The sequence below is a fragment of the Camelus ferus genome, chromosome 10 (assembly GCF_009834535.1).
Source record: "Camelus ferus isolate YT-003-E chromosome 10, BCGSAC_Cfer_1.0, whole genome shotgun sequence".
Classification (NCBI taxonomy): Eukaryota; Metazoa; Chordata; class Mammalia; order Artiodactyla; family Camelidae; genus Camelus; species Camelus ferus.
In genome coordinates, this window is record NC_045705.1 from 53,696,919 (window position 1) to 53,719,474 (window position 22,556).

Consider the following 22,556-nt stretch of genomic DNA (forward strand, 5'->3'; position numbering starts at 1 on the left):
AGTGGCACGTGAACATAACGAGTCAGGGCAGAAGCACTCACGGTCATTGCCGTGGATGATCTGGAAGTTCTTCACGGAGGCCTGTGTGACGCGCCCGTGGAAGTTGAGTACGTAGGACTGTGTGTCGTCATTCCAGACGGGCGTCTTGTTTTGCAGCTCAATGATACTCTCCGTGTTCTTGTTCTGCCAGCGCGCTAGCAGCGTCTCGTGCTCCTGGGAGGGCGGCATCAGCTGAGCCAGGCTGAGCCAGCACCCTGACCACCCCAGAGAGGGCTCTGCCCCAGGGGTGGGGGCCCTTAGAGTGTCCTGGACCTCCAGGGCTTCCCACACTGCGTCTCCTCCACATATACACACTAGCTGGAGTTCTGCCCTTACAAGCTCATGCAGAGGCTGGGGTGATGGGGAAGGCGGGCGGGACTGGGGAGAGACTCACGTTGCGGGGCCGGATAGAGACTCTCTCGTGAACCATGGTCATGCCGGGGACAATCACACTCATCTTCCGTGGCCCCTTGAAACCTAAGACATTTGTTTCCTAGGAAAGAGAGAAAACACTGGCCGTCTGAGGACTCTACTTACCTACTGGAGAGACCCAGGGGAGGGAATAAAAATGAGCTAGTTTTAACCACTGGAATGTCCACCAGACATCTCTAAACTTACCACATCCACAGCTTGGCGCCTGAGTCCCCACTCTGCCCAAACTGGCCTCCTCACCTCAGTTAAAGGCAACTCAATTCTTCTGTTTGCTCAAACTACTGGGACTCATACTTGATGCCCCTCTTCCTCTCCCACCCCACTTCTAACCCATCAGCAAATGCTGTCAGCTCTTCCTTCAGATTATAGTCAGAATTCAACCACTTTCCACCACCGCCACCTCTCGCCGACATCACAGCGCTAGCCTTTAACTGGACTCCTTGTTTCTTTCCATCCTTGGCCCCTTGCCCTCCTCATCATCATGTGTTCCTCACACAGCAGTGAGTGGTCCTGTTAAGTCAGACTGTTTTCCTCCCCAGTTCATTCAAAGTCAAAGCTGAAGGTCTTACCTCGACCTGCAATGCCTCACATAATATGGCCCCATTAGCGCCTCTCTTCCCCACTTCCTCTCTGCATCCGCTCCACCCTCCTTGCTCTTCTCCCTAATCACCAGGCATCCAGGGCTTTTGCCCTCGCTGTTTTCTCCCCGACACCTACATGGTGGGCTCTCACTTCCTCTGGCCTTTACCTAAGCGCTACCTCGGGGAGGCCCTCCCTGCCATCATTCCTAGAAGGGCACTCCTATCTCTTCCCTGCTTTATTTTTTCCTTCTTAACATTAATTGGGAATTATTTTGCTTATATGACGGTTTTATAGCTTATCTCCCCCACCAAGGGTTTAAGCCCCATAAAGGTATATATGTTTGTATCTCTTGTTCACTACTGTATTCTCAGTGCCTCCCTCAAACAGCACCTGGAACGTAGTGGAGGCTAAGTAACTGAAGAGATTCAGGCTGCCTCCCCAAAGCTGACCAGCAGGTGGCACCACGGGATCATACAAAACAGCTATGGATTCCCAATTAGCCTCCAAAAAATGCCCATGACCAGGCTGACGGTACCAGTCCCTCATTTCAGAATGAGATGGAGTAATCCCCTATTCATATTCGTTTGGTCATTTACGAGCCATAAATGGCAAGTGATCCAACCTCTGATCTTCAGATTCCTCATCTATATAATAAAATAGGATAGAGCTCTTAGGTTGAATATTAAGTGAGATGATTATACTAAGTGCCTGATAGTCCATTCAGGACCTGAATACCAGGGGGAGGGTTTAAGGGTGGCTCCAACAAGAACCCAGGCCTCTGCCTCCTCTCCAGGAGGCCTCCAGGCTGGGCTGCAGAGAGCCAGGCCTAGTTCCCAAAAGTCCGCAGGCAGGGGTCACTCCACAGAGGGCAGCCCGCTGCGCAGCCTTGTCTGTCCACAAAGATAGGTGGGATAGGCCACAGAACAAGTAGCAAGTCCTGAGTGTCACGTCTAGCCTGGAGATCAGAGACCCAGGCACCCACGACTCACGTAGCATACGGCAGCCAGCTCCTGGCGCAAGGTTCCACTTTCCAGAGTTGAGGAGGATGCCTTCTGCGGGTTGACTCCATTGTCATAAACGGTGAACTTAGTGCCCATGAGGTTGGACCTGGAGGACAGGCACAATCAGTATAGGGTCGTGCACCCTCTGCCCTGGGGCAGGGAGCAGCTCAGGGTCTATCCTATGAGAAGCCTGCAAAGCATTCTGGGCTGGGCCAGGAGCAGACCTGGGGGCACAGTGCCCACAGAATCCCCATCTGTGAAGGCGCTTCCTGGACTTGCTCTGAGTTGAGTCAAAGAGCATCTCAGTTCAGTTCAGGGAAATTTGGGTTCCACAGAAAGCCTCCCTGGAGGAACAGGAGTGGCTTCCCTCATGGGACATGAGCAGGCAGAGTGGCATCTGGCAAGCCTGTGAGGGGACTCAGCACCCCAAGGAGGGTGGAGGAGATGACCTGCTCTGTCCTGCCCAACCTGAGTTTGGGTCCAGCTCCATCTCCAGCTTTAATTCCTTGCCTCTAAGCTTGATTTATGCTCCCAGATCCAGTGCTCTTCCTCAGCAAACCCTCCCTCACCTAAGGCCGAGCTCAGGGCCTTCCCCAACCCAAGGGCTCACTCAGCCCTGCCCCCCTGACACCAACCATGGTGGCCTACATCATCAGTGACATCCTGGGGTTTGACCTATTGCCCTTAGTAGGCCTGCACCCCCCCCTGCCCCTGCCTGGGAGCAGCTTCGGGTAGGATGTGTGGGCTCATCTCCAAGTCTGGCTCTAGGCTGGCACAGATCTAGGCCTATGGTTGATCTGACAGAGAAGACCCTGGGAGAGCACCTGACCTCCTTCAGGGACAGGAGGTGCCCCCTACAGAGAGCCTGCCCCTGCCTCCCCCACCCTCGCCGGCTTCCTTCAGGAGTGCTGGTACCGCAGTTTCCCAATGTAGCTGTCCCCTCCTCGAGACAGGTCTGTTGGGTCCACAGAGATGAGGTAATTGGAAGTTTTACTCTTCTTCCTCTTCCTTCCCGCCAGGAGGAACACCTTGGGGAGTGGAGTGAGGTCACATTCCAGGCCCAGCCTCCAGTCCACACACAATCACAGGTGCCACTTGCATAAGTGACTCCCTCGCTCCAGCTCCCAAACACACACACATGCACCAACTAGGCACGAGGGCTTTCGTCCCCTGGGGGGGGACAGAAAGGAGAGTGTCGGAGCTGAGGCTTCCAGTCCCAGTCCAGCCCCCAGGACCTCAAGCCCATCTGGTGAAGCTGCGTGCCCAAGCCAATCTCACCTTCTTCCCATCCTCGCGGTCCAGGTGCAGAAAGTAAGTGGGGTACATGCCTCGGTCCATGCCCTTCTTGTCCCGTGTGATACGGCACTTGATGGTGATGCCCTGGGGTGCCGGCCTCAGTGCGAACTCCTCAAGATCCTGGACCTCAACATCCACTGATGGCTCTGGGGCTGTCGGGCTGGGGGCTGAGGCTGCCTCCTACAGAGGAGAGAGTAGGAGCTGAGCCCCAGGAACCCTGAGCAGCTAAAATGGACGGTCCAGGATCCAAAGCTGCCCCTAGTCGGGGGGTGGTGGGAGACAGGGCAGGGGCTCTGGGATGTGGGCCTGGCCACCCTGGCCCTGGGGTCAACAGCTGGCCCTTCCCTCACCTTAGCAGCCCCTGGGGGTGGAGGTGGATGAACCGGGCAGGTTCTAGAGGTCATCCTGTCCAATTCCAACTCCCCCACCCTTCTGGCCTGGCTTAAGAGAAAGGAGGCTGGGTGGGAGGACATAAGAGCCCAGTCAGGAGGAGATCTTGGTAAGTACCTGGCCCAGCCTTTGTCCCCAGAGAAGCCATCTCTCCATCACTTCTCCACACTCGCTCCCCTCCCACTGGGGGGATGCTGCTGGGCAGGAGCCTCTGCACTCACCCTGACGGACTTCCTGCTGGTGGCAGAGCTGGGGCGGGTGTTGCTGTTTAGTTGGGAGGAGCTGGAGCTGTTCTCTTCCTCCTCCTCCTCCTCTTCAAAGCTCATGCTGCCGGAGACGCCTGGGCCGTGCAGAGGAGCAGGAAGGGATGAGCCGTCAGACAGGCACACCTAGTCTCCCGTCCACAGGCTGTCACTTCTACACAAACACACACACACACACACACACACAGCGCCGCATGTACACACATGCACTCACACACTCCCACACATACATCCAGGTACACACAGGACACACTTCCCCTCTCTCAAATGTGATCTGGCGCTGGTCACTACCCTTGGGTGCAGCCCCACCTCCCAGCTTCAGCTCAGTCAGACCTTTCCTCTCCAGCAGTCAGGGTATCCCGTCTCCCATGTAGCAAGGCCTGAGTTGGGCTGACCCTGCGTGGGAGCCTCCATTTCTGGCCTCCACTAGAGGCCTTGGCTGGCATAGGCCATGGAATTTTCTTGGGAAAGGCCCAACTCCTTACTCAGCCTGACATATGGGGCCCACCAACTCCTCTCCAAAGCCCGCCTAGGCCCCCATCTACGTGCCTCTTCCCTCCTGGCATGCCATCTCCAGTCTCCAGCTGCCTCAGTAACCCTTTCTCCAGGAAGCTGTCCCTAGTGCGATTTCTCAGAACGTGTGCACTGCTGGGCTGCCAGCTGCCGCCCCATGCCGGGGGCTGCCACAGTCCCTGGGGCAGAGCTCATGGTGGGGAAACTATCAGGGCAGCACGCTTCCTGAGGGATCAGCCCTGCCTCTCAGCCTCCTGGCCCTGCTCCCCCTGGCTCAGTGGGCAGAGGGGGAACATTTGGCAAAAGCTTTTTCAAAGGAACCAAAGGGAAAGGAAATCTGTCCCTGAACCTGGGCCTCTCTGGGGGCATGAGACAGGGGTGAGGAGAGAGAGGACCAGGCTGTGGGCTGGTTGGTTACCTTCGTTCATATGTCTTTCCCTTAACTTAGCCTTATCAGGGGCCCCTGCCCAAGTTTCTCATTGGTCTCCAAGTGTGCCCCCTACCAGGGCCTGGAACAGACACAGGAGGGCCATGCTCTCCAAGAAGGGTGCATCTGAGAACCTGGGACTGAGCTTTGGGGGGTGTCACTGGACCCCCACGAGGCTCACCCTTCCTCTGCATCGCAGCACGGATGTCCTGCCCGCTGGGCTGTGTGCCCCCACCAGCTGCCGTCTCCCCCGCGTCCCGGTCGTGGTCTGACTGGCCCACAGTCAGGATCTGCACGGGGCCTCGGGCCTCAGACTCGTCTTCTGCCAGTGCTGCTGGCCCGCCGGTGCCTGCAGGCCATGGACATTCCTGAGTCTCATCGGGGTTGGGGGGTGGAGGGCAGGAAGAGCCTGGATTCTCAGATGTCCAGGAAGAGGTTGAGGGATGAATGCAGGGACCCTCTGAAAACTTTATTTGCAAAACTGAATTTTAAAAACCGAATGACTGCTGTCAGCCTCTTAACCACCAGTGAGCTAGGAAGGGGCATGGGCTTCGTTTCTTCTGCTGTTCCCCCAGACTGGCTGCCAAGGGTTGCACTGAGATGCCCCACATCCCTAGGCAGACAGCAGCCAGCTACAAAACCAGCCACACAGTGAGAAGCATGAGAGGGAAAACAAAGCTGGATGCAGACACAGTGAGGCCACCACTCAGCATGGACGTGGCCAGCTCCACATCATCAATGCTGACATCCTCTCTCTCTTGCTGACGCGCATACAGACTCACACACGTCACTAAACATGTGGGACCCCTCGAAAAAGACCAAGGTCGCATACGCTTGCCATCTCAAATGGAGGGCCTTCCATTCCCCATCAACATTCCTGCCCAAAATGCCACAACCTCAGTACCAGAAGCAAGGCCTGGCCCACACATCTGGGCTCTGCCCAAAATGCTGTGGTCAGCTCCAGAAGCCTACGGACCCTGACGCCACTATCCAACCAGGACCCAGAGGCCTGGAAGTCACTCCCACAGACAAGGGTTGAAGAGACAGGGGTCTAGCCAGCAGACACAGGACTCAGGCCGGGGCCACTGAAACTGGCCTTGATCTCCAGGGATCTTTTCTGGAGGGAGAAGAGCAGAGGGAACAGACTGGTCTGTGAGCCAAGAGAGGGATTGGGACTAGAGGAGAGAGTGGAGGATGCCCAAGAATGGGACGGCAGCCTGGGAGCCAGTGAGCCCCACTGGAGGGAGCATCCTGGTCAGGATGGAGGTAGAGGCGCTCAGGCCAGGTGGGAGGGGCTTCCTGGGCCAAAGCTGAGCTGAACTTCACTTCCTGGCAGCACGGGAGGCTGGCCCGGGTGCCACATGAGCTAGAGGCAGCCTGTGAGCCGGCTGGGTGGGGGACCCGAGTGCCATTCTGTGCCCTCACCGAGGCCTTCCACCCGGTCCCTCGTGCCCAGGTCTGGAGGATAAGCCTCCCGCCAACCCCACAGCCGGGACCAGGCCTCCTGCGGAGGGCGGCAGTGAGGGCAAGCCAACCTTTGTGCTTCCCCTTCTTCTCCTTCCTAGAGGCCCCGCCCTGGCCCCCTGCTGCAGCTGCCTTGGTCCTCTTGGCTGAGGCTGGTGCTGTGGGGCGGGCGGCTCCCAGTGGCACACTGGCAAGCGAGTCGGCCTCTTGAACTGCTCAGGAGAGAGCCCAAGACAGAGAGAGAGAGAGAGAGAGAAAATGGGCACAAGGTGAGACCAGAGCTCCAGCACAACACTTCCCAGCTGCCCCACCATTGCCCAAGCCCCACCAGGGCCTCTGTACTATCATCTTTAATAGGCAGAGGCACACAGGGCAGGATGAGCTCGAAGGAGGCAGCACCCGCCCCCCGGCAGGGTGATAAAGTCAACAGCCTGGCCTGCGCCAACCAACCTAGGAGCAGAGCGGTCAGTGCTCTGGGTCAGCAAAGCTCTGGGTCAGCAAACGTTCGAGCCCGGGCAGGGCGAGGGAGAGTGTCTGCCAAAACACGCATCATCGGAGACGGTAGATGCAGACGGAAAAGGCTGCATCCCCTGGAAGAGACCTGAGCGAGGGCAAGCACTCCAGGGAGCCTGAACTGCCTCACAGAGCAGCCCCTGGAGCAGAATAACCCACACAAGGAGCTGCACACCAGCAGAGAGGTCTTGGGAGGGCCACAGTTGGGTGTCTCCGCACCCTGCAAGCATCAGACCCCCACTCTGCTCAAAGTCCTTGAGTGCTTTCTCACTGCTGTTAAGAGGACGTCCAATGTTCTCCTGCAAGTCTGGCTCCTCCATCTCCCTTCCCCTAGGCCTAGCTGCACACTCACCTCGGGCACCCCAAGTCCCAGCCGTACCAGGCTCTTTCAGTGCCTCAGACAATCTGGACTCCCTTCTGCCACAGCCTTGCTCTGACTGTCCCACCGCCTGGACGGCCCTCCTGACTGCCGCCCCCTAACTCCCACTCCTGCAGATTCCAGCGCAGACCTCACTCCTCAGGGAAGCCGCTAGTCTGGGAGCAGACTCTCTGCCATTCACTCACTGAGCCTGGCTCCTTTCCATAAAGCACACCTAGGACAACCTGTTTAATTCTCACTCCCCTCCTAGACCTTAAGTTCATAAGAAAACACACACACCCATCTGTGCTCACCCATTTGTGGAGCCCCAGACTCTAATCCAGAGCCTGACACAAGGAGGCTCTCAATAAATATTTAGGAAACAGACGCATACATACAAGCACAGCCAGTAGGTCAAAACTCTACTGGGATAAACTGTGGGTTCTGATTTAGGTCAGACTCCCTCATCCTCCCCTGGGAATGATCCCCTTGTAGTTAACACTAAGAGCCAGCAGAGGGCAGAGCAGGAGGCAGCTGACGCTGCAGGGCGGTGGGGGCAGAGTGGGGCGGGGCTCTGAGAAACCAAGTCCCAGGTCAGCCAGCCCCGGAAGCAGCCTCCTCAGAGCTGGGGAACACTGGCCCCGGAGAAGCTGCCTGCACCCAGCCTGGTCTGGAGTCTCAACAGGGAACAGGGAACAGCATTCAGTGGATTAGACCTTGGAACGCACCATGGCTGCTTCAACTTTCAAAGCCATAAGAGAATTTTCTTCACTTCACAGAGAAGGAAGCAGATCCAGAGAGTGTAAGTGACTTGCTTATAGTTACAAGCAAGCAGGTGACCAGAAGCTCTGTCTTCTGACTTGGGCTGTGCACTCTATCAGGGGGGCTGCGATCTTTCTGGGAACCTGGCACAGTCAGTGCACAAGAAACACCCATCAAAACGACTGTACAGCTGTGACCTGCCGGACTCTGTCAAAGCCTCCAGATGCCCGCTCTGGCACAAAGTGGCAGGGCCCCGAGTCCCAGGAGCTGGCTCCCCTCCCATGTGCAGCCTCAGATGGCCAAGCTGGGCAGGGCAGGGAAGGGGCACTGATGCAAGGCTCCACCAGATGCAGATCAGGTTCTACAGGACCCAGAACAGTGGGGCCTTCTCAGCAAGGTGTTGCCACCACCCTTGGGATGGTGCTCACAGAGGAACATGAGAAGGCTGCCGGTGAGGGCGGGCCAGGGGGCCAGTTCCATGGGGAGGCAAGTTCCATGTTCCTTCCTCTGAAGGGCCTCTTGCCACAGGTGCTGAACTGAAGCACATAACAGGGGCATCACTGGGAAGGAGCCCCAAGAGGAGGCCACTGCCAGTTGTCTGAAGTGGCTGGAGGCTCCAGGTCCCAAGGAAGCGGGAGAAGGAGGAGAGCACCATGGTGGCTAAGATTCCTTCCAACTGCAGAAGCCAGATGCCTGCAACCTTCTTATAGTCAATAGTTGACACAGAAGACATGGTGATTACCAGCACCAGCAGGGGGCAGTGGGGACTGAGTCTGAGTCCTTCTTTCAGGCTCACAGAGACCAACCATCTGCCCAGCCTGACGTACTAAGCAACAAAGAGGGTCCTGAGCACAGGGAGGCAATGGAGCCACCCACCCTCCCCACCCCCAGGATGAGTGCAGAGAAGTCCATGCCCAGGGGACTCTGCTGAGAACCAGAGTGGACAAAGATGAGAGCTGGAGGCTGCTGGTCACCACGGCTGCATGCAGGGAACTGCAGGCTAGAACCAGGCACACTGAGGGCGCGGGGAGCCCAGGGAGGCGAGGCAACAGGTGTCTGTCACCAGAGGCACTGGGCGGGCAGGGTGATGGGTCCCTCTCAGGAGGCAGAATGCTGGCGGGGAGCAGACTATTCCACTCCTAGGCATTGCCTCTGGCTCTCAGTGAGATGTTCCAGATCAGAAACCTGGGCTTTTGGACTCCTAGATCCTTAAAGTTGTACCTTCTGGCCCCTGCACCTGACTCAGGAGCCCACGGCTCCAAGTCCCAGCCTCCCTCTGCCTGCCCCACTCAGCTGCCACCTGGGCTGGGTGCCATGCTCCGCCTGGGCACCCTGACAGCACGAGCCTCTCACCTGTCCAGGTCAGCAGCAAGTCCCTGAGGGGCCCCCCCAAGCAGTGCCAGGGTCTAAAGCTGTGGCACAGGGGCCACCCCAGGCTGGCGCCCCGAGGGCAGGGGTACCTTGGTAGCTGGTGCTGCCGCTGCTGCTGAGGTAGGACTCCACCAGGGGGGCCTGCTCCTCCGACTGCCGGGCCCGCCGGCTCCGGGGCCGCCCATCGGCGTTGGCCTGCACCATCAGGGGCTCCTGGCGCTTCTTCTTCTGCTTCTGCTCCAGCAGAGCCCGCTACAGAGGCACCGGACAGGCACAGGGGTTGGGAAGCCCCAAGAGGGCTACTGCCTCGCCCGAGGGAAGTCGCCCAGACTGGGACTGGAGGGGGCCCTGCTCACTCAGCTCGGTTCTAGAGGTCACAGCGGGGTCCACTGTGGCCTCATGTTCTTGGTGCCCCAAGACTTGGGGTACAGGGAAAGCGGGCAAAAATCAGGCCAGGTAGCTGCCCTGGCAGGATCACAGCACAGACTGCAGTCACCCGAGCTGCCTGCCGGCAGAAGCCCTGCATGCTGGGGCAGTGCTAACGCTGAGCTGGTAAAGGAGAGAGCTTGCTAGTCTCCTGGGAGGGGCCCCTCTCCCCACTAGACAGGATCACCCTAGGAAGGGGGCCAGCCCTTCCCCTGGCCATTGGACATTCCAGCTCAGACTCAGGCCAGGATGGTGAATCCACCCTTCCACCTGGCTCCAGCCTCACTCACCTGCCGGTCAAGCTTCTGCTGCCTCAGGTTGCTGCCCTCATCATCTAAGACACTGCAGGTGGAGAGAGGGGTATTCAGGGCCTGGCCACGAGGAGCCAGGACAGCCCAGAGCCCACGCCCAGCACGTCTGGGTTCTTTGAGCCCCTCCTATCATGGTCCCTGGGCATGTGGGAGAGGGAGGAAGGGTGAAGCTACTATCTGAGAACCAGCTCAAGACGTAAAGGCATGAGCCATCTTTCTGCCTCTTTGGGGATTTATCACCTGCTGGGATCCCTGCTGCCCCAATGACTTCCCAGTCTACCATGCCCAGTAAATACAGGAGGACACATTCCCCTTGGGCCCATGAGCAGGGCCAGGCCTGACTGACATCCAGAGGCATCAGGAACAAGCCAGGCCCAAGGCCAGGCTTCAGACCCAAGGGCCTGCCCCTCCAGCTCCACCCCTCCCTCTGTCTTTCCATCCTTTCTGGAGGAGCGTGGGTCTTCCAGGACAGACTCTCTCCCCATCTGTTTAAGGCAAACTCCTAGCTCTCCAGGTGGTAAAGTGGGGGTGCTGACACTGCCCCCCTTCCCCACATATAGAGGACTGAGAGTCCCCTCATTTGGGAGAGTGAAGACACTGACCATCCCCTCAGGACATGAGCAGGTTTGGGTGTGGGGCAGACACAGCACATCAATGCACAGCCCGGCAACTTGCCTCTAGGCCCTTCCCTGGCCACAGATGCAGCGCAGGTGGTTGCAGGGCATCAAATCCTGAGTCCCTAACTAAGGTCTTGGGATGGGCAGCATCGTCTCATACGGACCAGCCCCACGTCCCAGGATGGCAGAGCATGAGAGGGAGCTCCCACCACCTAGCTTGCTTTCTAGTCTAAGATGCATGCGTGAGGCCTATGCCCAAATCCTATCAAAGCCAAGGTCAGGACAGCTGCATGGGATGGGGTTGGAGCCTGAGGATCTGTGCTCTGGGAACCTCCAGGCTGCTCTGTCCCAGTTATTCTGGAGCCTGCCCCGAACCAGACCTTGTGGGGGTGGCTGCACAGGTACGCCCAAGTGTGTTGGGTTTGCGTGTGAGGCTGCAGGTGTATCTCATGCGTGTGCACATACCAGGAGATGTCCAAATGTGTGAGTGCATCTACGTGTGTAAGCACACCTGGATATATATGCATGCAGACACCTGTGTAAGAAGCAGTGTGCCCGTGCGTGCAGGTGAGTACAGCACACACGTCAGGGGGAAAGCTGACGTCACAGCACCCTGAAGACAAGGTGGGGCACTTCCACCTCCTCCTGACTGCAGCAGCCCTTTCTAGCTGGAACAATCATTGACCTGAAATGTCCTTTCAGCTCATGCAAACTACTTGTGCTGGGGGAGCCAGCCAGAGGGTGGCAGGAAGTCCATGGACTGCAGACAGCCCACCACCCATCTCTGGCTACACCCACCTCTCTAGCCACAACCTAGAGAGACTCTGCATATTTTGAACTAGCAGCTGTCCTACCTACTTGACATTTTGGAAGGATCTTCCTGATGCCTACAGGCTGCTCTGCACTCAAGAGGAGCCCCAGTGGGGACCTGGGGCCATGCACAGAACTTCCTCCTTCACCAAAACCTCAGCTGCCAGAGCACAGGAGAAAATACTCCTCAGCAGACATGCTTTTAAGTCAAGGCTTCAGTTTACCTAAAATAGTCCTCCTGTCTAAGAGTGCACATGGGCCTACCTGAGGGCATCGCCAGGCCCAGAGAACTGGGAACAGCTCTGAAAAATCCCAGATGGCTGGGATGGTGAGTGTCCCATCACAGAAGGCACACGCCACAGGCCGGGGGTTGGGGGAGTGGGGTGGGCAGCACGAGTTTTGGACAAAGGGTGACGGCACCAGGGTAAGCAAGATGCCTGGGAGCCCTGCCAGGTCCGAGAGGCTACAACTCCCCTACCTCCCTCTCCACCGTCGGCTGGCGGCCCAACTGGGTAACGCAAGGGCAAAGCAGCTCCAGAGGGTCAGTGTGCAAACATCCCTGTCCACCGCAGCTTGTGGCTTCCAGGGTATGGGTGACATCTGCAGTTTGGCTCTGTATGCCACCTGGCTGAGAGGGGCAGTGGGGACTGAAATCCAACTGTGTCCTGATTGCCAAGCTCTGTTCCTGGGCACACACAAGGCGGCCTGCCATCTCAGACATGTGCTGGTGGCCTGGCCACAGGAGCCAGTGTCATCTCCACCAGGTAGTGCTGGCTCCCCTTCCTGCCAGGAGAGGCCGGTTCCTGGATCCTGGGATGATGTGAGCCATCATGTTCTCCCAGGGCAGGGCCAAGGCTGTCATCTGGGTCACCCCTGGCCCCAGGCCTCGCTGAGCAGAGCAAAGATGACAACTTCCATGGTGCTGACACCACAAAGGTACTGACACCTAATATAAAAGGGGGACATCCTGCTGAGAGGTAAGCTCCCATTAGCAACGCCACCTCCGAACTGCTGGTCACAGTGGCTGCTCGACTGACAAAAGGTGGTCCAGCCACGGTGGCCTCCCTGCCCAGTGCCCCATTCACATCCTCATCCGTGCAGAGGGGTGTCTTCCCACCACAGACCACTGTCCTCCGGCCATGGACTTTCCACAGTTCCATGAAAGCATCACTTCCTCTCCTCCGTCCCCACCTCCATTCCCCAGTAGGGGAGAATGACAAAGAACTGCAGGCTTCAGTAACACAGGTCACTAGATGTGATCATAGCTAGAATGGACTTAGCCACCAGCCTTCTAAGAAAGATGGATGGACACAAGGGCAAGGCTTCCGAGATTCCAGAAACTCAGATACCCAAGGAGTGCCTGGAGAGCCGCCCACCACCTCCCTCGGCACCAGGCAGGCTGGAGCCTCGGAGGAAGGGAGCGTGCAGGGCTGGGGTTGGCGGGCAGCTGGGGAGAACCAACATGTGCCTGGTGAGTAAGAACACGCCTGGCTGAGCAAGACCCATCCAGGAGGGCCGGCAATAAATCCAGTGAAACGAGGAGGCTCCAGGAGTGGGCAGCAGTGCCACGTGCAGGAAAGCAGGCTCCTGGTACAGCCGCAAAGGTGCCAAGTTGACTGCAATTCCCCAGCCAGGGCAAGCTTGTACTGGGCGGTGTTTCTGCCTGACAACAATGTATCTGGAACACATAACAGCTGTCCCTGGTGATTAACAAAAGACTCCCCTGCATGTAGCTGAACAATGACAAGAATGACGGCTGTCTCCAGGGAGAGCAGAACCAAAGCTCCTCTCACCTCCTCAGCAGGCCCCATCCCCTCTTCATCCCCTCCTCCCCTACCAGACCGCCCAGACCTGCCTTCTCATTTCCCAATGTGGCACCTTCCCTCCTCAAGACTCTCCCTGGCCTGCCGCCTTCCGATGGGCACTGTTATAGACAGCACTAACCGATAACCACGAGAGGAGACAGTAATGGCTTTTTAATGACTCGGACTCCAATTATGGAATCACTGCCAAGGCCAGGCTGCCAGCTGCAGCCCTGCCAGGAAACTCGGGCGGGAGACAGGGCCCTGATGATGGGTCCTCCAGCTGCCCCGGGCGGCTCCTTCAGGACAGTCGCCTCGTTGAGGGGCCGGACTAGGGAGGCCCAGGAAAGCACTGGCCACAGGCTCGTGAAGGCCAGAGAAACCCAGTCTGCTATGTCCACCCATCCATCTGCTCTGTCCAAGGCCAACCACATGGCCCCTCTCCTCCCAGGGAGACAGCCCCTCCACATCCCCTTGATTCTTCAGAGGCACTGAATAGATACCTGGAGTGAACCACGTGTGATGACAAATGAATCAGGGACACTTCTCCCATGGGCTGGAAAAGCCAGGTCCCCCTCTCTTCTTAGACCCCACCGTCCACGCCCCGCCTAACCCACCAGAGCTGACCAGAGGCCTGTGGGCGAGGCCAACCTTGGGGCAGACCCACTCTCTATGCCCACTCCCTGCCTTCTGCCCTCACTCCTTGCCCTCGGTCATGGTGGAAGCCGCCCCTGCCGGACTCAGGCAATCAGGGAAGTGGGCTGTCAGGGGAGGAAATACGACCCAGGGTGGCTGGCTGCGAACTCCATGCCCAGTGCCAGACACCCCAACACGTCCAGATCTGTGGCTTCTGTTGCCTAGTGGCTACTTGGAACATCGCGGAAACACAGTGGTGGAGGTAGGGGGCAGCTCCAGAAGGGAGAGGACCACATTGCTCACAAGAGCTCCAGCCTCCCAGGATGAGGTGTCTCCCTTCCACTGGGAGCCACTGGCTCCCAAACTTACCAGGTGCTGACTTGATAACTCTGAACTGCTGGGGAAGATGCCCCAGAATCAACCCTCCACGTCACACTTTTTTTCTAAAGCAAGTGACACAGGTGATTCTAATGCTCAGCTATGCAAATGGACACCAGGAGCCACAGCTGGTGATGGCTAAAGAACAAAAAAGTAATTGAGCAGCTACAAAGCTGGAAGTATGCAAATACAGCCTTCTGCTCAGATAGGGAAAGAAATTAGAGTGTGTGCAGATGAGTGTGTCTAACGCAGCCCCAGGTAAGACTGTGGAGGGGTCAGCTGAATAGCTAGAAGGGACGTGACCAGTGGAGCAAGGCCAGGGGTGCCAGCAGGTCAGGGCACACTTGCTCAGGCTGATCAGAAAGACAGGAGCACAGCACAGGCCAGGCTTCCGCAAGAACTACTGGGCCCGGCGACGATACCCTGTGGGCAGGACGGAGCCATGGAAGTGGTGTGTGAGGCCGGTTAGACAGTGGAAGGCTTTGGCAACAATGCATCATGCCATTGTCAAGGACAGTTTCTAGCATCACGCTTCACTTGGTTAGCAAGCTTACTGATGACCTGACACAAGGCAGGCCTCTCAACAGACTTACAGGTTTCAGGGTAGAAGAGATACTGACTGTTCACTAAGACAGTATGCATTCAGAAGACCCTGGAAACCTAAAAGGGGGTGGTTAAGTCTTACAGGCGGGCCGCCAAACCCAGGCCTCCCCACACAGGCAGAACAGAGGAGATGGGGCTTCACACCAGCCTGATGAAAGACTGCAGTTTTGTTTACAGAAGCCTCGAGGTGACAGGTCAGTATCAAAGCCAGCTGACAGGACAGGGAGGGCAGCGACAGGACCAAGGAAATAACGGCCTCACTCTGCTCAGGGCTGGACAGGCCACACCGAGGCCCCTGCATGCAGCGCCAGGACCCATGCAGGAGGAGGGCATCCACAGCATCCCTGCTCCCTGAACCACTGCTATCAACCTTGAGTGTCCTGCTCCCTCTACCCCAGGCAGCAGAAAGATTTCCCAAGGACGCTCGAGCTGGGGGGGTGGGGGTGAGGGTGGGGGTGGAGAGAGAGTCCCTGTGGAACTGGAAGCAGAGGTCCTGCTCCTCCTTCCTTTGCCGGAGGTGAGGCGTGGGCCAGAGGCCCAGCACCGCTGAGGCTCCCTGCAGCAGCAGAAATGAGAGAGTCGGGGGTCTTACTTAATCAGTAATCATTCTGCGTCCCCGTAAGCAGAGAAGTATGTTGAGAATCTTGCAAGAACCAAGAAGAGGGGAAACCCAGAGACAGGATTGGGCTCACCCCAAGGGAGAATTTTCTAATGGTCTTGGCCATATAATAAAAGGCCGTTTGCAGGGAGGCTCCAGGAGCCTCAGAGCCACACAGGGGACTGGACAGCCTGGGAGGACCCCTCCTGCCTGAGATTCTCATTCTCTGAGAGCCCTGCTTTTCCAGCAGCACCCCTGAAGCCCCACTGTGAGGGCAGAGTACTGCATTCCTCGGGTGTGGGGCCAGGAAAGCCAGAAGTCCTAAAAGCTACCTGGGGATGCCACTCTGATTCAAAGCAGTGGGCATCCTGTCTATGCTGGGTCACGCCAGGCACTCTCCTGCTCTCCAGGAGTTCACTGCCTGGTGAGGGAGACACCAGGCAATGGTCGCAGGACCATGCAGACCGAGCACCCAGGACAGGGCCGGCCATAACTCCCACCCTCAATACACCTGACTCTCTGCAGTCCACCTACAACTCATAAAACGTTATCAAGTCATGAACCAGAATCAGTTACTGTGCCTCAAGAACACAGGTGATAAGAATGGCAGAAATAGAAATGATCAGTAGTAATAACAGAAAAAAGGCAAAGTTATTCTAATTGTTACACTTTATAAACTAAATGGTTCCCTTCTAAGTCAGAAGGTGAGATTAATCCATGATTATAAACTGAGTCTCAATTATCCTTAAGAAGATTATCACCATCACTGCTTCAAAGAAAAGGAGCCAGGCCCAGAGAATGCAGGTGCAACCACTGCAGAGGGAACAGAACCCCCATCAGGAGAGCTAACAAGGTATCGACTGACCTCTCGTCCCCAAACCACATGACACATTCCAGTTCTGACACGCTGTGACATGAGGGAATCCCACACCACAGCCTGCACACGCGCTCATCCTCTCATCTGTAAGTGCACTGCCTTGCCGTCTCCTGCCCCAGTTTTCTCTGTGATCAAGCAGGCATGTGGCTTTGACTGCAATCAGCAGCCTCGTTAGTGCAAGAGGCAATTTGCAGCTCCTCCTCTCAGCCAAATCTTCCTCTTCTGGAAGTCTACACCCAAGTCCAGCACTTTCCCAGGCTCAGAAAAACCCCAGGAATGCAGGAGAGAGTCTGGCAACTTCTGACTACAGCCTGCCCCCTGCTATACCCTCCCTGCCCCAGACCAAGAAGGCAGGGGTGGCAGAGCAATGGGACAGTGAACAGCGTAGAGCCGCAAGAGTGCCAAGCTATTGCTTGGGGCTAGGCTTCAGGGTGGCAGGACTCGGTGCTCCAGGTGGAGTGTGTGGGCCCAAGGAAGGAATGAGGGGCTGGAGTGGCCGGGCCTGGGCACTTGCTGGAGGACAGAGCCATTTTCCACAGACAGCCCCACCTTCTAGAGCCCCCTTTCCCAGAGGCAGGTTAAGCCTCCCCACTTTGAGGCAGGCCTTCTCTGAAACCTGTGTGCTCACTCTACAAGTTGCCTTGGTCCTTGGCTCCTGGGAGAGGCTTCCTTGAATCATGACCTGGCCTGGCCCCCAGCTAGATCCTAAACACACCATCATGTCCACTGCCCCAAGCACTGCCCCCTTCTTTCTCCTAAGTTTGTGCTCCCCACCCTGCCATCAACACCCCCATTCAGGTACTTCCACAGCATGTGAGGCCTCTCCGCCCACAGGCGCTGCCCAGGTACTTCTGCTGGATGGTTAGAAAAGGTTAATGAAACTTTGTGTGGTTGTGCTGTCTTTCAGAAGTCCTGAGCCCACATGTGTCAAGAAAGCCACAATGCTCCAGGAACTACTTGTGCCCCCCCGCCAGGATGCCTGTGCAGGGTGACAGTCCTCTCCTGTCTATGAGACTCTGAGGTGTGACTACACATGTCTGCAGGAAACCACGGGTGCACGTGTGTGTATCGGTGGGGGGGCACCCACAAATCCTACCTGGGAAGCCCTGAAGCCCCATAGGAGCTGAGATTAGAGACAACAATTCTTAAGAGAAACCTTGAATCCCCAGGCCAGTGACAGGTGCTTGTTTGCAGAAAGATCTGCTTTTAACAAGCCTCAGGCGGTTTCAGCTGGTTTCCATTTTGGATGCTGTCTGGACAGACTCATAGAAGAGCTCTGTCAGAATTATTTTCTATCAGTGCCTGGAATCAGGTCCCTTTGAGAGCAGTCTGTTACCAGGCAGGTCCAGAGGTTCTGTGCCTACCAGCCACAGGCATGTGCATCTGGGTGGGCAAGAACATAGTGGACCCTTGCAGTGGGGCACCCCTTTTACACACAGGCTTCTCACGGGAGGCCTGGAGATAGCCCCGTAGCCCATGGCAACCAAAGAGCCAATAGGTGGCCAAGGATCTGGCGCTGCCATGGCGATGAGCTCTTTTCCAGTGGTAATGGAGAGAATAGAGTTGAGCGGATGGGGAAGGGCCTGCACCTGTGCAAAGCCCCAGAGACTTCTCCCCCACTTCAATCTCTGCTCAGGGGAAAGCCCAGCTGTCTTTGGGACAGACCACAGCGTCAGGGAACACAGGGTGGCTGTGCTTCCCAGAGCGTGCCTGGGTTCGTAGGTGCTCTTGTGCATGCAAGGCAATTCTCATGTACTGAGTTGGTATGTGTCCAGGTGTAACCCAGTTAGCAAGTGGATTTCTCAGTCTCTGAAACACATGAGTAGTACTTGTGTGGGAGTAGTAGGTGGCAGGTATCCTCCAAATAGTTTGTTTTTGTGCACAGATAGGAGTGCATCTGTGTAAGCCTGAGAATCAGTACGTGCGTATGTGTGTGTAGTGATACACGGTGCATGTATATACAAGCAGCCTGTGGTTTGGGTTCGGAATGACTGTCTCCAGGAATTCACGCTCTGAGTGTAGGAACCGACCAGCAGGAGCGTTTTATGGTCTGTGGGTGCATGCCTGCGGATGTATGGGTGTATGTGTGCACACGGATATACTAGAGTGTGACCCTGTGTGCTGGGCCTAGGAGGGGGCTCAGCACAGTTCACTCCCTCCCCAGGCGGTCACACGGCGCTGCCGGCCCCAACAAGGCCCACACAGGCCCAGAGCACTGGCCCCTTCCAGCAACCCAGTCGTTTAAGGGGGCAGAGCAGGCGGGTTCGGTCCACCAGGGCCCCTAAAGTTGAGGTAGAAAGGCCCAGCGCCTCCAACCCGCGCCCCTCAGTGTTGCCCCACGCCCCGACCCGGCGTCCCCAGCCAGCCCTGCGCCCCGAGTTCGGGTAGTGGGCACCCCGGCCCGGCACCCTCGACCCTGCCCCACCCTCGGCGTTGGAGGGTGGTGGGCTGGGCCCGCGCCCTGGAGTTAAAGAGAAGGTGGGGGCTGGCGCCCGCGTACCTGTAGGGAATCCAGTCGGAATGCGGCTTGGAAGTCATGTCTCTCGGGGGCGGGGCGGCGGCTGCGGCTCGGGAGGCCGGGGCCCGCGGGGGCCGGCGCGGGGGCCCTGCTCAGCTCCCGGGCCGCCCCGGGCCGCATCCTCCCGAGCCGGGGCGCTGAGCCCCGCCGAGGCCCGCGCAGCACGCCAGGGCCCCGGCCCCGGGCTCGGCGAGCGGCTGCCCGTGCGGCGCAGAGCGATGGGCGAAGCGGCGGAGAGCGCGGGGGCGGCGCGCGCGCGCGCGCGCGCAACTGGGAGAGGCGGCCCGCACCGCCCGGCCACCAGTGGGGCTCGGTCCCGCGCCCGGGCCGGAGTGCTGCGTGTCAGCGGCGGCCCGCCCCCGACGGAGACCCCACCCCCAGGCCGGCTCTGGCGTCCCCAACGCTCCGCTTCCCGAAACCTCGGGTCCCCAGGCTCTGCACACGTGACCGCGCCCGCGCCCACCTTGGGTGAACAGGCGCCGCCCCTGGGCGGTCCCAGATCTCTGAACCTCAGTTTCCTCCTCTGTGAAACGGGGATGATTCTAACACCCACCTACCTATCTAACTGGCCTACCTATCTCCACTGATGAATGGGAAACCGCTGCTCATATTGGGGTGCGGGGTCGGGGAGGGGAGAAGTGGGGGTGGGAGTCCATTTGCATAGGAAGAGAATGATGCCAGAAAAGACCGAAAGAGGTCCTGCGAACCTCCGGGTTCGCAGCATGGAGGCTGGTCTTCCCCGTTCCCTGCCACTCCGACCGCCTCCAGTTCTCACATGCCCCAGAGAACCTTCTTTCTTAGGTTTTAGTACAGAAGGTATTTCCTCACTGCGGAGGAGTCCATCCCCTCTAAGTTAAACAGTCAAGACAAGAATAACATTTACTGTCAATTGCATCCCCAGCCCTCATAAATTTATATTATTTAATCTTCACAATAGCCTTGGGAGGCAAGTAGTTACCCCTATTTCCCAGAGAATAAAGCCTCAGGAAGGCCAAAATGCCCAAGGACATAAAGCTAGGAAGCGATAGAACAGAAAAGGAACCAGGATCTCTGTCCCCCAAAGCCCTTCTAGGGTCTACACTTAAATGCAGGCAGAAACCTCCCAACAAAGATAATCTAAAAGTCTCAAGAGTGCTGAGAAGGTCTTGGCTGTGATGGGCACCAACTTTAAAGCAAATTGTGGCATGTTGAGGTGAAGGGTACAAGTCTACAGCAGGGCTGGCCGGAGCAGGAAGGAGAGGCAGGTGATCAGGGAGGGAGCTGCCAAGGGGCACAGTCCCATGCTGCAGGCAGGCACCCTGGATTCAGCAGCACCATCCCCCAAACCATGCCAGCAGAGTGGCCACGTGGGATCCTAGGACTGCCCAAAAGTGGGAGAGAGAGTGTGAGGACAGCCAGCTGGGCTGAGGGAGGGGCCCCTCCTGCTGCTCTGGGTCCACAGCCATGACTCTCCACCCCAGGACTCTCTCTCCCAGGCCTGCAGCCTTGCTCATTAGCTATAAAAACAGTAACCAAGATATCTGGAGCACTTGCTGAGCACCAGGTGCTAGCTATATACTATAACTCGTGTAATTCTCACAAACACCCGAGGAGGTAGGCGCTGTATTTATAGCAGAAGAAACTGAAGTACTGAGAAGGCAAAGATCTTGCCCAAAGTCACAGGTCAGTGATGAAGCCAGGATTCACACAAGCAGTCTGGGTGCACAGGCCTGGGCCTTAGCCTCCTTCCTGCCTATCACAGCTCTTGCACTGCACATGCAGGCACGTACACACATCCAGTCTCCCTCTTCAGGCTTCCGGAGTGCAGGACAGGTCAGACCCATGTCCGTCTGGCACAGCATCGAAGCTCTCTGAAGGCTGTGACCTCTGATTATTTATCAACTTCCAAGAGCTATCACGGTCAATGAGGACAGACAGCTGACCAAAAAAAATAAAATAAAATCATCCCGGTGGGGGGCTGGGGGGGTGCGAGGAGAAAGTAGGGCTGTCCCCTTGCTGCTGGGACACCTGGCCTGGGCCTCCATTTTCACCTCTCTCAGGCTCCCAGGACTGGTCCCTGCCTTGGAGGCCCAGGCAGCACAGCAAAGCATGCCCCAAGGCTTCTGTCTGTCAGGACCTGTGGACAGAACCCTGTCTAGAAGCGAGAGGTCAGCCCCATCCTCCAGACCATCAGCAGCTACCACTTCAGAGATGAGCTCAGAAGACTTTGTCTTCAAGAACTTGAGGCTGCCTTTCCCCTTTAGTCCCAAATTATCTGACACCTTAAAGCAATCAGAATCAAGTTGGAAGGTCTCAGGAGCCTGGAGTAATTGAATCTATTAAATAGACACTTTAGGTTCTGTCCTAAGGGAGCAAAATCTGGAGGCAGAGTGAGGTGCAGAAATAAGACGGCTTTCTACGTCTCCTCCTGCAGAGCTCTGTGTGCACTTGGGATGTGGGGGAGCCAGTGGGGCTGTGTGCCACAGCTGTGTGAGTGGGTGAGTGGGTGTGTGTGGGTGTGGGTGTGTGTGTGTGTGTGTGTGTGTGTGTGTGTGTGTAAGGTGTCCCTGCGGTCAAAACATTTGTTAGTTGGTACACTGCTGTGTGCACATGGGAAGGATCTAAGTGTGTGCTTTCATGAGTTCTAAGAGGATGTGTGAGTGTTCATACTCAATTCAGAACAGGCAATGGGTTTTCCTGCTCCAGTGGCTTCCCTGGTTGCCATTTTAAGCATGTGTCCTTGGCTTCCACTAAAATGCCACTCCGGAAAGCCACGTGAGGAATGTTGCACTAGGTCAAAGTTAAAATGCAGCTGGTCTCTACATGACCCTTGAAGAAGTATCTAAGCTTTTCAAATTTAGCTCAGGAACAAGCATACCATGCCTGAAACGTGCCACACCCAGTGCACCCTCCTCACCACCTGTCCTGTTCCTCAAGGATGAGGTATTGCTGTGAATTTCAATTCTCCTGATTGCATCGTAGGCATTTTCAAGCATGGTCATAGTTTGTGAGGGGAGTAAAAGAACACATGGGGACAGAAGCAGCCCAAAGGAAACCCTCACACCTGCCACTCCAGCTGGAGAGGACCCCGGTGCAAGCTCCCCTCAGCAAGGCCAGTTCACCTGAGGAAGGAGGTTAGCTTTTTGGCAACTTGCTACTTCCCTGTGGAATCTTAAATTTTCTATTTCTAATTTAACACTTTTATTGAGTGTGGGCCACCTCTCCTCAGTTTTGGAAGCAAAAGGATATGAATAATAAGTGAATATCTCTTCTGATTGGGCACCCAGTCCCAGGGGGCCCTGCCTCATAGCTTGGCATTCCACCCTTGCCTTCTGAGGAAGGTGGTTCAATCAAGCAGACATCGACTCCACCTGGCTGGGCTCAAGGGTCCAGGCAGCACTTTGGCCAGCGTCAGGCTCAGCCCTGCTGTCAGGGAGCTCTCAGTTTGGGCAGGAGAGACAGAAAGCACCAAGATGCTGGTGTCACAGTCCAGGTGCACAAAGTGCAGGCGGTGGCCCACAGGATTGAAGGGAGGGAGTCAGATTAGGGCAAGAGTTTCCTGAGAATGAAAAAGGATGACAGTGGAATCA

The 22,556-nt window shown here is 56.9% G+C and overlaps 1 protein-coding gene across 10 annotated transcripts in view; it reads right to left on the reverse strand.

The window, feature by feature from the left end:
- Positions 1-22,556, reverse strand: part of TUB (TUB bipartite transcription factor) — an 81,317-nt gene that overhangs the window by 4,949 nt on the left and 53,812 nt on the right. For 3 of the 10 annotated variants that reach the window (XM_032489078.1, XM_032489084.1, XM_032489083.1), the window contains exons 2-11: positions 10,128-10,179; positions 9,501-9,663; positions 6,479-6,619; positions 5,125-5,292; positions 3,962-4,080; positions 3,333-3,530; positions 2,970-3,082; positions 2,043-2,160; positions 434-532; positions 42-213 (exon numbers count right to left, since the gene is read on the reverse strand). In XM_032489078.1, coding sequence (XP_032344969.1) covers positions 42-213; positions 434-532; positions 2,043-2,160; positions 2,970-3,082; positions 3,333-3,530; positions 3,962-4,080; positions 5,125-5,292; positions 6,479-6,619; positions 9,501-9,663; positions 10,128-10,179 — 1,343 coding nt within the window. Of the gene's footprint in view, positions 1-41; positions 214-433; positions 533-2,042; positions 2,161-2,969; positions 3,083-3,332; positions 3,531-3,961; positions 4,081-5,124; positions 5,411-6,478; positions 6,620-9,500; positions 9,664-10,127; positions 10,180-12,053; positions 12,191-18,969; positions 19,510-22,556 lie in introns of those variants that run through there. The other 7 variants (XM_032489081.1, XM_032489085.1, XM_032489079.1 and 4 more) reach the window with 7 other exon arrangements.